This window comes from Gobio gobio (assembly GCF_949357685.1).
Source record: "Gobio gobio genome assembly, chromosome: 11".
NCBI lineage: Eukaryota > Metazoa > Chordata > Actinopteri > Cypriniformes > Gobionidae > Gobio > Gobio gobio.
In genome coordinates, this window is record NC_137104.1 from 24,348,637 (window position 1) to 24,366,301 (window position 17,665).

The 17,665-nt window shown below is 34.8% G+C and overlaps 1 protein-coding gene across 1 annotated transcript; it reads right to left on the reverse strand.

The window, feature by feature from the left end:
- Positions 1-3,642: 3,642 nt before the first annotated feature.
- On the reverse strand, positions 3,643-9,902 carry znf706 (zinc finger protein 706). The gene is made up of 3 exons (XM_079829318.1): positions 9,786-9,902; positions 8,806-8,941; positions 3,643-4,468 (listed from the first exon to the last, which is right to left on the reverse strand). Exons 2-3 carry the CDS (start codon positions 8,938-8,940, stop codon positions 4,373-4,375), a joined length of 231 nt encoding a protein of 76 aa, XP_079685444.1. The 5' UTR covers position 8,941; positions 9,786-9,902; the 3' UTR covers positions 3,643-4,372.
- Positions 9,903-17,665: the final 7,763 nt, after the last annotated feature.

Below are 17,665 nucleotides of genomic sequence, written 5' to 3' on the forward strand. Positions count from 1 at the left end.
TATTATATATTTGATACATTTATCAATATTGATTTTTCTATAAAATTGTATGGATAATCTAAATTGCTTCAGTCCAGCAAGCGTTCATGTTAAAATATTACTAACAATTTTAAATTTATTTTTATCTTTAGTGTATAAAAATGTGTAAAATTACATGACACATGAAGAGACGTGTATCACAACTTGAAGGTTCTTACAGTTATACTAAAAGGCTTTTACTTGATAAAAAAAAGATTAATGATCAGACGACAGACAGTATGCAGTATGTACAACAGGTTTTTGAGCAAAGTTTTGATCATGTTGATAATTTAAAGGCCCTCATGTATCAAATATGATTATGTGAATATACGTATACCGTATATAATGTATGCCTTAGACACATTAACCACAAAGAAAATATTACTATATAAAATGTTTAGATTCATATTTACAACAACATATTAATATAATTATTTACTACCCCCAAAAAACTAAAATATAATAATAAAAAAAAATCAAAATGGAATATATTATGATTATACACATTCAATTGAACCAGGATTTAGAACCAATGATTAATGGGCCCCTGGACGTCTGTGATGCAGAGGGTACATGGACTGAAATATAAAAACGTGCTTCTATTAGCTTTTTTTACAAATTTATGGTTGGAAGAACCACCATAACAGGCAATGTGTCATGCAATAGCAATGAAAGCAAAGGTCAACAGCAGCTTTTTGTTTGTTTATCTTATTAATGGAAGATTTAATAGGGGTCCACAAAAGGGTTGGTAACCATTTTATTTCTTTTATTATCGCCCCTATATTTTATATATTTAATTATCTACAATGCTATAGTATAATCATGCAATAGTTTTTATTAATATTTTGAAATCATTTTTATATTTTTAATTTGTCATTTTTTAAAACATATATTTTTATAACATTTTACAACACATTTAACAAATGAACATAACACAATTAAGTACAGTTTTTTGTCATTTTTATGTCTATATCTCATTTCAGTTTTAGCTATTTTAGTTAAACTAAATATTGCCTTGGCAGCTATCTAAAATAAATAAGTTAAAGTTATTTTATTTCAGTTAACATTTTTTAATGGTTTTAAAATAACCGTTTATCTTACACTGTTTATTTGAATAATTAATGGCTTCTGTTCACTATAGTGGAAGTCATGCATCAAAATGTTAATGAAACCGATGTATTACTCTGTTTAGATTTGTTTGACTTGCATGAAATGTATCGCTTAATTTTCTTGAGGATACACCCTGTTTAGCAGTAATTGGGTTTGTCATAATCACGCACAATAGTTGACCCAGAAGACATGGATGTGTCAGACCTCATGCTTTTAGCTAGACACTGTCAGGTATAAAAACCATTAAGCACAGAGACTGACAGAGGCATGAAGGTAATATTGTCTGATCCATGGACTGAACACACAGTCAGAGCAGCTCGGCCTAAAACTGGAGCAGAGGAACGAGATATTAATAAAAGCAGAATCTCAATTATCTTCCATCGAGGTCCATAAAGAGAACATGTTCTAATTTTTAACAGGGTCACATTTTTTCTTTGCAAAGGCGTGTTAAGATATGACAACCCAATTTATGACTATAGCCACACCAGAATTGCAAGATCTCAATCCTGCTGGCATGGTTTTCAACGTTAAATCATTTGTGTAATAACTATAATGTGACCATCTACAGATAATTACTGTTGCTCAAAAATAAGCTAGACTTTCTCAAATGTGAGATTTTGACTCATAAGAGGGATTTTTACCCCACCCACAGCCGCACCTACCTCAACATGTTCAGTGGCGATAAACCATCGTTGTCATTGGTGAGTCATCGATGACACAGACTAGAGATTTATCTGAGGTCATTTACACAAATCAGCTCAATCTAGGGACAATTGCTTATAATACACAGTTGTGCCTTTCCAACAAAGAAACCAAAGTTAATCCGTCACTTTCCATGATTATGCGCTAGAGGCACAAATCCCAAATTATTTGTTGTGACATATATAGCTAGGATATATAAGATATGTTTGATAAACGATTACATCAAATTACCCTAAGTAGCAGCCTAATTTGATTTAAACAAAGAAATATTGTGTTCCACCTTTAAAATTGTGATTTGGTGTCATACCTTTTCAACTAAAATGATATGTCGCAAGAAATCTGTTGAATTGATATTCAATTCAATGATGTAGAAAGTTACTTTCAATCTTAACTATCAAAACTCATAGTTTAAAGAGTTAAGGTGACCAGATTTCTCATACTGGAAGAAATTTGTTTCTTCCACCATTTCATTTTTGTTATATAAAAAAAGAACAAAGAAGCTAATTACAAACTATAGAACAAATATGATAGTTACAAACTAAATAAACTATGTTTACGTACAGTAAGTTTATTTAACAAGTATACATTTAACATCTTTTTGTTGTTTGATTAACATTAATGACGCGGACAGGTAGGCTGCTGTCACTTTAAGTCAGAATGCTATCTGACACATATCCGGTTCACCAAACAGTTTACTTAAGCCATAACCGACTGTATTTACACGAGATGCTCCACATAATGGGCATTTTGATAACTGTGTATTTGACCATTCAAGGGCAATACCTGAGAAAGTGCTTCTGGTATTTGTCATTGGCTACCTTAGGCTATTCTTGAGCGACTGAAGACTGCTACTCGCTTTTATATGCTCACCTGGCAATTTAGGAAAGAAGAAATACTGGACAAAACATGATTTTTTCATAATAAGTTGGGACACTAAAAATAGATCTAAAAACGTGACGTCTGGTCACCCTGAAAATGTAGGGCGGGATTTTGTCCATCGTGAATTGATAGGATGGCTGTGGTTTGCTATTGCTGTGATGTCATGCGAGTGACAGGTTGTCCCTCCCTTGCTCAAGTGAACACGTTCAGAAGAGAGAGGGGAAGTTATTTTGATGAAAGATTATAAGGGAACATGCATTTTAAAACAATTGATGTGCACAGATAAATCATTTATAATAAATACTGCAATGTTCCATAAAAACAGTATTTTGTATATTTTTTGAAACACACCTTTACTTTATTTTTAAGAGTGTATTTTGTACCTATTTGTGGAAAGGCTATACCAATCGTTTCAGCTGAGGGTCCTGCTGTATTTAACCTAGTCCTATTCATTGTAGCCAGTCTCCCCATCAGAATGCTTTATTGGAGGGTGTGTCCTGTACGAGAAGAGCAGCCCTGACTCGTCTCAACCTGCAGGGCAACTTCCTGTCCGCCCACATTATATTAATTGACTACCTGCATTCTCCCGAGTGAGAGTGGGACAAACAGGGATTCGCTACGGGGAAAGTACCTGACTGTGATAAAAGCAATCCTGCTGTTAAATTCCTGAATTCTCTTGCCGAAGCAATTACGACAAACTGATTAACAAAACAATCTTTACAGAGACACAAAATCAAAATCAATTCCTGTGGTGGTCAAACAAAATTGTACTAAAAATTTTAATTAATAAAATTGTACACTGTAAACACTTTTTTCCCCATTGATACACTAATTTAGATCAAGGTTTTTGGACTTCCACAAGAAACAAGCAACAACACTCTGAGAATGGTCAAAAATGACTTCCTCCGCTGTGTTGAAGACATGCCTCACAACTTCTTAAACAAAGTTAAATTTTATTAAAGAGATATATTACATTGGTGTGGAAACCAGGAGGCTTGAGCAGGAATATCAAACATTGAGGCGATATTGTTTGAGATAATTCCAGAGAGAAATAAGAAGTTCTGCAGCAACATTAAATTAAGAACACAGTTACCTCGGGCACATCCAGTGATTTTACAGAAACGCATTAGATTCCAGTTTTCAGTGTACAGAACCACATTTGTTTTGGACTAAAGGAGTTTCAGTGGAAAGCAGAGTTAGTAAATGAGAAAATTAAGGTAAAAATCAAACAAAAAAATTCCCCCAAGCTAAAAGTCAAGTAGTGGGAAACTGCTCCCATTTCACTCCTCTTATCTAACAAGCAAAAAGCAAACGTGACTACCATATGATCAATGGATGAAACCGATTTAATCACTGGTAGTGTTCCGCTAACTTCTCTCAATCCGTTCAATTACGCAAGTGAGATGAGAAAAGAAAGCATGTGAGTGCAGCTTGAGGTAATGCACTGATCTGATCGCAGCCAAGGCAAGTGCTCTGAAACAGTGTTGAGAGAGGGAAGCTAAAGTCATCAGTCTTTGATCCACGGGATTCATGTCTGCAGTGAAGGGGAGGATGCATGTATAAAACTCAGGTAAGAGCACTGATCGTGTCCTGCTGAATAAAATTTGAGATCAGGACTCTTAAAATGAGGTTTTATACAGTCAGCCTCCGGTCTCTGGACCGTTCATGCCTCAACGCCCTCCAGCTCTGGAGGAAGGGGGCTCTTGGGGTGCTTGCTCTCAAAATGTTGCTTGAAGGTCTTGGGATCTGGCATTTGTGACTGCAAGACAAAGAGGTTTCATGGCTTAGTTCATCACATTATGTCTCAAGGAATTGACTGGCTTCCTTCTGGTATGAAAAGAACACTTCCTGAAGGAATTCCAGCTCAATCCAATTCAAATTTTGTTCTCATCCAACAGAAGCTGTTTCCATTCACCTATTTTTTTTTTTTTACACATTTTGGAATATCGCAAAAAAAATGCTGGATGGAAAAATGAGGCTGATACATGTTTCATTCCATGAGATGATATGTGCATTTTGATTGGATAACTGGACTAACCAGCAGACCATTTTATTGCACAGCATCTCAAAGTTGGTTTGATTTTTCTGAAATGTCTGAGCCAAAGTCTGTCATCAGAATGATCTACCAAGAAGTGTTTCACATGATTGCGTTCCCAAACACCAGGCATCTGCTGCTTTATTCGCAAATGTTTTATGGTGTTGGAAAAATTAGCCAAAGTGGCAAGTTTCCAATTGCAACAAAATCCATACTTGTTACAGATATTTTGCACCAATTTGCCAGGAAGTGGCGATTTTGTTCTCTTGAACACTTGGGATGGAAACACTGCCTTGTTCCCAATGTTTTATGCGATATTCCAGTTTTAAGCATATGTTAAATTTGCAACTTTGTATGGAAACATCGCAAAAGTCAGTGCAGTTAAACATTAGTGAATATCAATTGTCTTTTATAAGACAAAACTGAGTCAAAGGCAACAGTTGAATGGAACCCAAACTCCATTAAAGGGATGGTTACATTTTTTCACCCAAAAATGAAAATATCCCATAATCTACTCGCCCTCAAGTCATCCTAGGTATATATGACATTCTTCTTTCAGACGAATACAATCAGAGTTCCATTAAAAAAATATCCTGGCTCTTTCAAACTTTACAATGGCAGTGAATGACAGTCCAAAAAAGTGCTATCCATAATAAATATACTCCACACGGCTCCGGGGGAATAATAAAGGCCTTCTGAAGAGAATCGATGGGTTTGTGTAAGAAAAATATCCATATTTAAAACTTTATAAAGCAAAATATATAGCTTCCGCCAGACCGCCTTTCGTATTCAATTATTCTCCTCTTGCAGTTCAAAACGTTCACACTACAGCCAAAGTCATATGTCGCGCCAGTTAAGCTTTTTTCGCAAGTTGAATACTGAAGGCGGTAATATTTTACTTGATAACGTGGTAAATATGGATATTTTTCTTACACAAACGCATTGATTTGCTTCAGAAGGCCTTTATTAACCTCCTGGAGCCGTGTGGATTACTTTTACAATGGATGGATGCACTTTTTTGGGCTTCAAATTTTGGGCTGCCATTATGAAGCTTGGATTAGCCAGGACATATTTTTTTAATATAACTCAGATTGTATTCGGCTGAAAGAAGAATGTCATATACATCTAGGATGGCTTGAGGGTGAGTAAATCATGGGGTAAATTCATTTTTGGGTGAACTATCTCTTTAAGTAAAAAGTAGTGGAGAAAAATCTTCACAACCTGGCAACCATGCATGTGTGCAAGTGCTGATGTCATGATCTGAAAACACTGACCAAACATGTATGTAGGAGTTTAGCGACCTCCATTGCGAAATTCTGCTCAAATGAAAGTGAATTACAGCCAGTTTGTGTTCCTTCACGAGGCCGCTTATGCTACTATAATTATAGTTTTATTATAAAAAACATTAACATCATTTGGAATTAATTTTAGGAATTTCACTGTTTTTCAGAGAAGCTTCTTAAAGGCCCACTGAAGTGTCTTGAAACACTCTGACAATTGTTCAATGTGTTGAAGCAATTTCCACTGAAACAGGAAGACAGGGCGGGACATGTTAAGCAGCTCCTTCCCTTTTTTAAAATAGCCAATAACATTTTGTTTATGTCACAGCTCGGCCCGAGCCATTGAGCTTGGCAAGGCCGCATTTGACAGCCACAGTCTAATAGATTAGTTTTTAGACTTAATATGAAACTGTTACTAAAGCAAAACAGTGAATGTACTCATGCCGAGGATGGGTAGTTTGAAAAGTGTGTAATTTATGTAGGTGCATGGCACCGGTGTTCTCTAATCTACTTGTCAATGCTGTTTCTAATGCAGTCTGTCTAACCATTTCTCCTCCGAATCTTCTCCATGTCACTTTAAAATATAACATTTAGAGTAAAGTTCAAATGGGTCCAATATGTTTTGTAGTCTGTGCCGACTCTGCATAAGATCCGTTCTGTGCTATCGTGTCTCTGGACAGGAGTAGAATGTGTGCCCACTGTGGCAGTTCGCATTACACGAACGTGAAACCAGACTTCATTTTCACTCTCCAATGGAAAGCATATTTACACTGTATAGTGCACTAGGTGCCATTCACCATATCCTCCTGGGACCCACGAATAGACTTTTGTCCACTGTAGTGGACGTTATATTTTAGGGAATTTCTCTGACAGCATACATGTCACAGTCTGGATGTCCTGTAAAGAGCACATTCGGGGCTTTGCAGAAATACCAAATGTTTGGAGGTTTCATCAGGACAACAACAAATTCCTGGTCTTTAAAAATAGCTGACATTAATGTATAGCACTTATGGAAAATGTTTTAATTATAATTTAAATCGGATTAATTTTCAAATTGTTTGTTATAAATCAACATCTCAGGAAAAATGTTATGGGGTTTCTAATCAAAATATGACTTTCTGTAACAAAACAGGGCATTGATTTCATAAATGTCCACTGTAGTGGACGACAGGACTTAAATCATGTTTATCAGGCATTTTGGAGACATAAGTGAATAGGGAAAGAAATTACATATCAATATTCCTATGAAATATTAGATATTATTATGAAAATGTTGCCAATTATTACTCCCATTATTACACTTCTTTTTTCGTTACATGTTGCGCCAAGAACACATTAATATGCAAATTAGATGCAGCATATAGACACATTGTATTGAATGGAAAAAATCCAAGTTTGGCCATTTTACCCACATATTTCATAAAGTAAAATGGTATATCAATGCATTCTGTTATATCTTTCATAACATAGTTCAGAATCATCTTTAAACAAAGTTTGTTTATCCTGAAACCTAAAAATTGATTGGTGAATTAAAAATAAATCCCATTGTTTTTGCCTATACATGCATGCATTTTATTTTTTAAACAACTCAGTCCTGGTGTCAACTACAGTATGAATAAACAAAAAAAAATTCCCATTTGTCTCTTATGCTCTAAACAATGTAATAACAAAAACAAATTCCCATTTGTTTCTTATGCTCTAAACAATGTAATAACATAAAAAAATTCTAAATTCAAAACACCTTTTTTTTCTGGGTCCCAGGAGGATATACTAAAAATTGTAATTGTGTGAGCAAGTGACCGATTTCAGCATCTATTAGTGTAGGGGACGCTTCAGATTCTAGAGAGGATTTGATTGGACAGAAAATCTGATGAGAAGCTGAAGTGCAGAGTGATGTCATCAAAATCATTGATCCCTATTGGCGGAAATGAGAGACTAAGTTTTGAATGCTTATATCTTCTAAATATCTTCGACTTTTGTCATTGCTTTTGAGCACACAAGCTTACAGATATAACATCATACTAAACTTTGATTTCATGTGGACTGGTTTTACCAGTTTTCACAATGTTGAGAGCGTGTTAATGTATATGGTAATTATAATAAATGAGAAAACTAGATGAGGTCAAATAAACCCTGCGAAATGTGCTTATGTGAAAGTGTCATAATTCTGATTATATATTTAACAAAATCTTAGAATGAGAACAAATGATCAATCATCATGATTAGAGTTTAGGAGCAAAACAATAGTATTTATCAGTTTAACCATTACTTACACCTCTAAACTGTATATATATCATAATATAGTTATTTTGGTTATTCTCTACTGTCACTCTGTACATACGTCATATCATCCAACACACTATGAGGTAAAATGTGTTGCAAACACCATTTCATTGTGACTTTAAGCAGTTTTATGTCCATGTGTGACTCAGTTACTGGTAATTGGTAGGTGTACTGACAAGTCTGATTTGATACCTACAGTGAATAACTTTCACAGTCAGAGACAAGTTCCAACTTGAGAACAAAATTTCCCCAACACATTCATCCTCTACATACGCCCATATTCAAAATCAGCTGTACATCGACAACATATCTTTATGGAGGGCACACATGAGTTCTTTCCTTGAGCTATGTACAGTAAAAGTCCAAAGTGCATGACATTTGATTAAAAAAAGCATTTAAAAAGATTTATTTTATACAAGCTGGTATTGGAACTTGGCTGAAAAGAACTTCCAAAGATGATCTGCGGGGTAAAAATAACCTTCTTTAATTGCCACTGACCCTGCAGACGCCACATGTGAACACTAGTGCCGCTTTCGCCGCAGTCTTCTGGTCGTGGCCTTTGGATTTCTTGGCCTCAGCCTGCTTCTTGGCGTTTTTTTGCTGAGACTGGATTTTCTGGTGTCCACGAGCCATGCTGTTGGATTGATGGCAAATTTACATCAACAACATACAGAGACTGAAACAGTATGAGTCAGGCAGAAAAAGTCAATAGATTTACATACCCAGTTACAAGAACAAACAAACAATTGGTAAATATATTTTGTGTGTGTGCCAATCAATCCAAATTCCTCATGATTTATTGTGTTAATAAAAATTCTGTCTGAAAAACTCAGAGATTGTGTCCTTATAGAGGGCGTATGATATCAGAGATTTTATTAAAAGTTAGTGTACACCATGTTCTACCTTTGGCTCAGTTTAAAACAATAACAATGTCAAGCAGCTAATGTTGTTGCTTGAAACAGAAATCACACAGTGCACAAGGTTACAGGAGATATTACATATTACAGGAGAATAATGTATCTTATTAACAGCTATTACAGTATTGTTGCATTCAGTACTTTTTAAATCACGAATAATACGTCAGTACACAATAATGGAGAGTTTTACTGTTCAATGTTAGCAGTTTGAGCTAACTGTCAATGCACATTGAGGCTCGATAGACCATTAGCTCGACATTTCACACCCTTTCATACTACACCGTCGATTATCCAGACCTTAAAAGGACATTCATGGGCTAAAAACTAAATATTAGATTTAAAACCTCGCATATCGTTAGAGTTGAGGTAGATTCATGAGTGGAGATACTAAGCTTAGTTAACAACACCATATGGTTAGCCAGCTAGCATGCTAAACACTAACAAAACCAGATCTTTCGACACAGCTACACACGAACACTCACGCAAACCACGTGAATGCGGGTTATTAAAATGCTACTATGTGTTTTTTGTTCTATCTATAACTAAATATTATGAGCATACCTGGCGAACAGATAGGATCCGTAGGCAGCTTTAGGCTTAAGTGTACTCTCCTGCACGCTTATGACAGCTGTGCTCTTCCCAGAGTGACTGCCGTGTAATTCCTCCTTTGACCACAACGGCACTGAGCACTAGAGAGCGACGTGCGCGCTACTCTTTACCTATGCTCTTCACATGAGTCTTGAAGGGACTGGACCGCCATATTGGAACGGCCGAGGCCGTTCGAGAGCAAGAGCGTGTGCAACCGTCACGCATGTATGAATATCAACTATATAGTAGCCTAGACATTAATACATCTATATATCTATCAGCAGATTATTTTTGTTAAACTAATACAATACAGCAACACGAAGGCGTCAGCTACCACGACATTAAAAAAATACCATAGTAAAAGTACAAACATTAAAAAGTACCATAGTAAAACGTGTAATATTGAGTCAACACAAAAACAGTGACGAACAGTGAAAAAGTGTGACGACACGCTGACCGTTCCAAGATGACCGGCGCGTCGACGTGTTTCTGGAGCAGACGATTCAAATCTATGGACTGTGCGTTTAAAATCTACCTCACACGGAACTTCCTGAAATATATAACTAAAATAACTGTGCTGATAAATCACATCTTTATATTTTGTGACAGTACGTGGCCGTAACATAGACCGTCATTTTTTTTTTGTTGTTGCTGAAGATCATGTGGTTCGAATTAGAACAAGGTTTCTTTCTTTTCCACTTCTACCGAAGGCTAAAAGTTCAGTTTAAAATTATGAATGATATTTATCCCTGCAATGAGTTTCTCAGAAACAGATTTTAATTGGATTGTAATAAGTGCACATTTTGTGAAACAGATATAGTCATTGGAAAAAAAAAATTATTTATGCAAATTCTCGAAATAATTCTGGGATGACCTCTATTGGTTACATTTGAAATATGTCATACCTGACTTTGATTTTATGACTGTAAAATATTTGTCTTTTTCTCGGATTTGAGATAGCCTATTGGATTTTTGTATTAATAATAGGCTATTGTGATTTTGGCCAACTAGCCAACTTCATTCATAATTCATCCCAACCTAATACCCGATCTATTAAGAAATCGTCCAAAATGCATGGCTAGGCTTTCATTCTTGACATCTCAAATTCAACAGTTTAGTCCATAACACAGAGGGGGGAAAGCATGCATGAACTAAAAAGCTTTTCATGTTTTATCCGACATATTCGTTACAAATTATTGCATTATTATTATTATTATTATTTTGAAAGACTTTTCAGCACACAATAAAGTACATTTATATTCAAATAAATAAATAAATGTATTTAGTTAATTATTTGTAGGCTAATAAAAATCCTTTCTAAAAAGTTAAAAAAAACTAAAGCACACACGCACACGCACACACAGTTATGACTATCCTTTGTGAGGCTATACTTTTCACACATGAAGTCTATTTTCAGACTCGACCAGTAGGTGGCGGTATTAATCTTTAATAACCTCGTTGGCCTCTCTCACCTCTGTAACAACCATAACAGGTTAATCACGATAGAAATGAAAAACTCCGGTTTAGCTTAATTTAGCCTCATTCATTAATATTTTGAGACTAATAAGATAATAATATTGTATTACAGTTAGGCCTAGAAGTAACATTTTAATATTTATGCATGAAATAAATTCAAGTCCGTCTGACGTTTTTCTTTATAATAAGCATTTTTGTCAGGCTTCTATGTTTCTACTTAAGTAGTTTAGAAAGCATTCACTCAGTTTCGTTATCTAATTTTTGACCGAAGTGGCTTTTAGAGGCTTTTGCATCTGATATATATATATATATATATATATATAGCTATATATAGTCATATATATATATAGTATATATGGAAAAGCATGTCCGTTCTGTCTTAAATCTCCAAAGCATTCCAATGAAAGAAAGTCAAGAGGGGTTTTGAATGGTATGCAGGGCATGTAATGACACAATTTTCACTTTTTGGGTGAACTATTCCTCTATATTTCCCTCTGTTATAACTCTCTCCACGTGTATAAACTATCGACATAAAAAGCTATATTTCCACTGAATTAAACAAACCAATCAATAACAACTTAGAACAAATATAATGTATGTATCTGCTAAATGTAACATTTTTCAGTTCGAGTTCAAAGAAAGAAAATGTTCTGCTGATCTGAAAAGAAGGAAATTCGTTAGCCTTCCGTGCTATGGCATGTCTAAATATGCAAAACACCCTCGCTCGACTAGCTTAAGGCCATGACTGTAAAATGTTAGTAAACATATGTATACGTCATGTTTTCTTCTTTCAAGAGGGAAACTGTATCATTGTGAGAAACGTTTCCTGTCAGCGGTGTTATGTTTCTTTTCTATTCACTTAAGAATAGAATAGAGATTCTGAACAGTACATCATTCCTTATGAGGATAAAAGGAAAATGTCTGATATTTCCTCATAGACAATGAGGAAATCATGTTTAAATCAACACAGCTGTTTTTTTAAACATGTAAGTATCTAGTGTTTATCATTTGTGTATCTCACACAATGTATCATAATTTTGTATGAATGCTGGGTGAAGTTTCGACCATGCTTGGGTGGAGATGTCCTGCCTGAGGGTTTCTGAAAGGAAATCTCCCAGGTGTCAGACCCTCAATAGCAACACAAGAATTATATCAGTCTGTCCTTTGTTCAGCTAAAATGAAGGATTTTCCACAGACATAACTGATATTTTCCATTTTGGACACTGTATTTCTTTTTTTAGGTCATTTTGGGGGTGAAAACAGCATTTTTCATTTCACAAAAGAAGCATACAATTACCAAATGAGTAGTGCTATAGCTTGCAAGATTTGTCACCACAATGTTAAGATGCTGTGGGTGGTTGCTAGGTTGTTTTATTAGCCTACATCTATTATATTATTTTCTCTGCAGCTCAACTATACACTCATAAAAGTAAAGGGCATTTAACATTAATGAATATTTTCCATTGCACAAAAATCATCCACCAGGCAAAAAATGCAAGTTTGATCCCTCGAAACAATAAAGCTGCATGATTTGAGGAATCATTCATGTTTACATGTCAAAGTTTAATATAATGTTAGGGGTTTATTAATAATCCTAACTGTAGGTATGAGCAATAGTAAAAAGAAAATAGGGGATATTGAAAAGAGGTGCTTCCGTAGCAAACACCACAAATTAATATTAATTTTGAAAATGTTAATAAATTAAATAGCGGATTGTCCACCCAAAAATGAACGCAAAAGAAGATATTTTGAAGAATGTTGGTAACTAAACAACTGGACAAAAAATACAATGGAAGTCAATGGGAACAGAAATTGTTTGGTTTCCAACATTCTTCAAAATATCTTTTTTTTTTTTTTTTTCAGCAGAAGAAAGAAAGTTATACAGGTTTGGAACAACATGAGGGTGAGTAAATTTGAGTGAACTTTCCCTTTAATATTGTAAAGGAAAAGAAAAGTTTCTCCTATCATCCCTTGCATGCTTTTCATCACACGAATGTGGGTGTAAAATTAACTGTAATGAGTAGCTATAATTGTTTTCTTAGCTTTTAAGAACTTTGATCAAGTCTTGACAAAGCTGTGGTGAAATTCTTGCGTGTAAATGTATTTTAATGCACACTAATTGCATCTCTCAATATGAAAGTCATTCGGTACATCAAACATTCTCTGATGTGGGGGAGGAACCCAAGCTCGACGCAAGAGGAAGTTCTCAGAACATCCATTATAGTCACTTCTCTGTTTTCCATTGACATCCAACCATATTAAAAACAATTATTCTCATCTGGCAGGTTCCACGTTCACCACAATGGCAGAAGTACCGACAAATGTATGCTCCCTTGTGAAATAATAGTATTGAAAGTGCACTTGTAGTGTACTTCAAAATGTACAAGTATATTTTAAAAAACTGTACATAATATAATATCAATATTCTTTCAAATAGTGCACTTTGTAATAATGTCAAATTAAACATTTTACTTTAAAGTATTTTTGTGACCCTGGACCTCATACGGATCAGTTTTTGGAAATTGAGATTTATACGTCATCCGAAAGCTGAATAAATAAGTAAATAAATAATAAATAAATATTTGTTAGGATAGGACAATATTTGGCCGAGATAACTATTTGAAAATCTGGAATCTGAGGGTGCAGAAAAGTCTAAATATTGGGAAAATTGCTTTTAAAGTTGTCCAAATGAAGTCCTTAGCAATGCAAATTACTACTAATAATACATTTTTGTTATATTTACGGTAGAAAATGTACAAAATATCTTCATGGAACATGATCTTTATATCCTAATGATTTTTGGCATAAAAGAAAAATATAATTTTGACCCATATATTTGACCCATACATGCTATTGCCACAAATATACCTGTGCGACTTATGACTGGTTTTGTGGTTCAGGGTCACATTTTAAATCATTGTTTTAATCATCTTTTGTCATGCACTTTTTTGATGTGTTGACTAACTAAAGCACATGTAAAGTACTTGAGTATTATTTAAACTATATATATATATATATATATATATATATATATATATATATATATATATATATATATATATATATATATATATATATATATATATATATATATATATATATATATATATATATATATGAATATATGAAGTTTGGAATATATATGAAGTTTGGAATCTAGAACAAACTTTAAAACACACTATAGTGTGTTTTAAAGTTTGTTCTCGATTCCAAACTTCATCATTGAACAAAAATATATTTAAATACATGACATACAAATTTCAATAGAAATGACATTAAAGTATATTTTATTTGACCATAAATGCTTGTCAATACATTTGACAGTACATTTTAATCATATCTTAAAAAAACAAGAGAAAACAGCACTCTAAATTTAAGCTAATTGTATTTATTATACATTTAAACTATACATTATTTTCATAATCCTATTATATTAAGAGTCACAAGGTCAGTTATTAGCATTATCAACAATTTTAATTCTTCTGAGAGCTTCCTATGAAGCACAATTGAAGCGTGACATGTTGCCGCCAATGCAAATGCATACGAACGACACTACAAATTCATCATTGTTGACTGCAGAGCAACAGAGACAGGTTTATGGTGCTGATGCAAAGAAAATGATCCTCTTCACCCAACCTGTTCAGCAGCTTCCCACAGGACTGGTTTGGATTGAAGACATCCTGGCATGTGTAGAGAAAACGTTGCTGTCCCTTTAAGGGCCACTGGAATGCACGTGTCCCCCTCCACCACCCCCTAAAAAGCGGCCTGAGCCCTGATTGCACACCTGTGCAGTAGCTGGAGATGCGATTGCCGTTCAGGGCCTTCCCTCCGCCTACTGCATTCCAGCCCCTAGCCCATACTCCCGCTGCATGCTGGGGCTTTACCTGCCAAACGGGTGCGCGGCAGTAGTCGGGCAGGTCCTAACAGGCATCCTATTCCCATCTCAGAAATCCATGGCATGCGGAATACCTCCCTCTTTTTCTCATAGCCGACCCTGCCTGTGTTTTCATAGGAATGCGATGGATAGAAAAAATCGTGACATCCCGCACACTTCATGCCTGTGCCTGTCCGCCACTTGTCAGGTTACCACTTCAGCTGTCAAACTAATGTAGCACAGCTTTGGCCAGGGACGTAGATTTAATTTTAGGTACAAAACTAATTAATATCTTGCAGCAATTTCAATAGTGGCCCTTGACTTTTGTTATGGGTTACAAAAGTTTGTTTAACTAGTCTTAAAGAAGCCCTGGCTGCTAGGTTTGCTTGTGTGTACATACAGTATGTAATCCATTCCTATTGTTGCTTTCTGGCTTTCTGTGCATCCTGTCCTTTTACTGTGGGCAGTCCAGGCATGGTGAGACAGGCCTGTTAGCAATGTTGTGGTTTTTCTGCATTAGCCATAAGCCTTCAGGTAAAGCTTGGAGAATGCAGTTTTGAGACCCCACCTGTATTTATTTAGCAACTTAATTTGCACACTGTAGTGAAAACACCAGGTGCTCCCAATGTGAGATTAGAAAAGATGGGTTACAATTCTAAAGACATGCTGAGTACTCACATCAAGATCAAAAAGATGGTCTAAGTGGATCTACTATGATGCTTGATCTGACATTTTAGCGATTAAAGCCTAATGTTGCCGACAACGATTTTATTAGTGGTGTTTGCCAAGCCATGCATCATTATTAGGCTACTATTGCTCATACTCAAGGTTAGTGATTTAAACCCCTAAACCCAAATATTAAACTTTGACACAACACATAGCTCATAGCTCGTTTGGGCTATGGACATGAATAATACCACAAATTATGCTAAAAAGTAGCATTTAGCATGTTATCCTATAGTATCCTAACCCTATAGTAAGTACATACTCACTTAAATGTAATTACACTGTAACAAGGACTGAAGTCTAACCCTTTACTTTAGTGTTCGTTAAATATGTTACATGTACTTACTATAGTAATAACAGTAAATTATGCATAATTACATGCAACTAACCTTACACCAAACCCTAATAATAATCCCAATTCAATTATTATTACTCAGTTGTACCTAAATATGTAAATGCACAATAAAGACATTAAAATGAAGTGAAAAAAAATAAGAAAAACCTAAAACTATTGAAACGATTGAATTTGTTGGTAATTGAAATAAACCTAAAATAAAATACAATATGAGTATTGGATGAAATGTTAACAAACTGAAATTAATAAGTCGAAGTAAAATGACCAAAACTAAACTGAAATAGGAACATATTAAAGCTTTTTTTAAAAAACTAATAATAACAAAAATGACAAAATAACACAATTCACTAAAACTTAAGCATAAAAATTCAAATGAAAACTGAACATTTAAAAATAGCGAATTCAAAATATTATTAACTGTAAAAAAAAAGTTGCTGCCTCAAATTTTTAAGTTTAATCAACTTGGATATTTACATTAAACTGACATAAAAAATTTATTGAATCTTGTATAACTTATAAAAAAAGTTGAAAACTGCTTAATTTATTTGGATATTTTTGATTTTGAGTTAATGCAATGTAAAAAACATATGCTGTATGTATGCCATATGCTAAAGTATAAATAATACTAAGCTATACTGTAAATGCCTACAGTTTACTTCCAAACAGTCTAATAAGCTCAAGAATACCATCATCACATCTCTTTGAAAGAATCTTGCCTTTAAATGACAAAGAAGTCAGAACTTTGCTTCATTGTCCTGGTGTACTGTTAGTGGTCTTTTGTGAGCATCCAGAGAGCATGAGGTCAGCAGGGGTCTTGAGGAGAGGGCAGACCGTGGAGATGTTATCAGACTCATTCTAGCCCCACTGCTCCAGTACCCTTGACTACCTGACCTAAAGCAGGGACCCATTGTCTCTGGCCCAGGCTTTTTATTGCTTCTCTTGAATGACTGAGCTATGCTCAAAACAAAGGCCTGTGTTTGCTTGCCCAAGGTGTCAGTCCTCTAACTCCCTTGCAGTGTTTACACTCCAATGACCTAAGGTTTACCAAACTGCCGTAAATTGGTTTGTTTAGAAGGGGTAATGGCAAACATTACATTCTATCACAATAGGTTCATTAAGGTGACAATAACATTGGGTAAACAACTTATTAAGCTCTCAATAGTAGTGGCAGAAACATTGAGTAGGCTAAGTTGCACATTTCAACGAAGATTTTTTAAAATTTTTTATATAATTTACGGATTCACAGTCATTGTACTTTTATCATATACATCGTTCAATTAAACAATAGAAAATGTGAGTTGTGTGTTGCTATGTAGTTGCTATGGAGAGACCATCTCAGGTCAAAATATTATTTTAAAATTTAAAATTTAAGTACACAGGATGTTTAGAAAAGTAAAATTCACTCCTTTCCTCAACAATCTG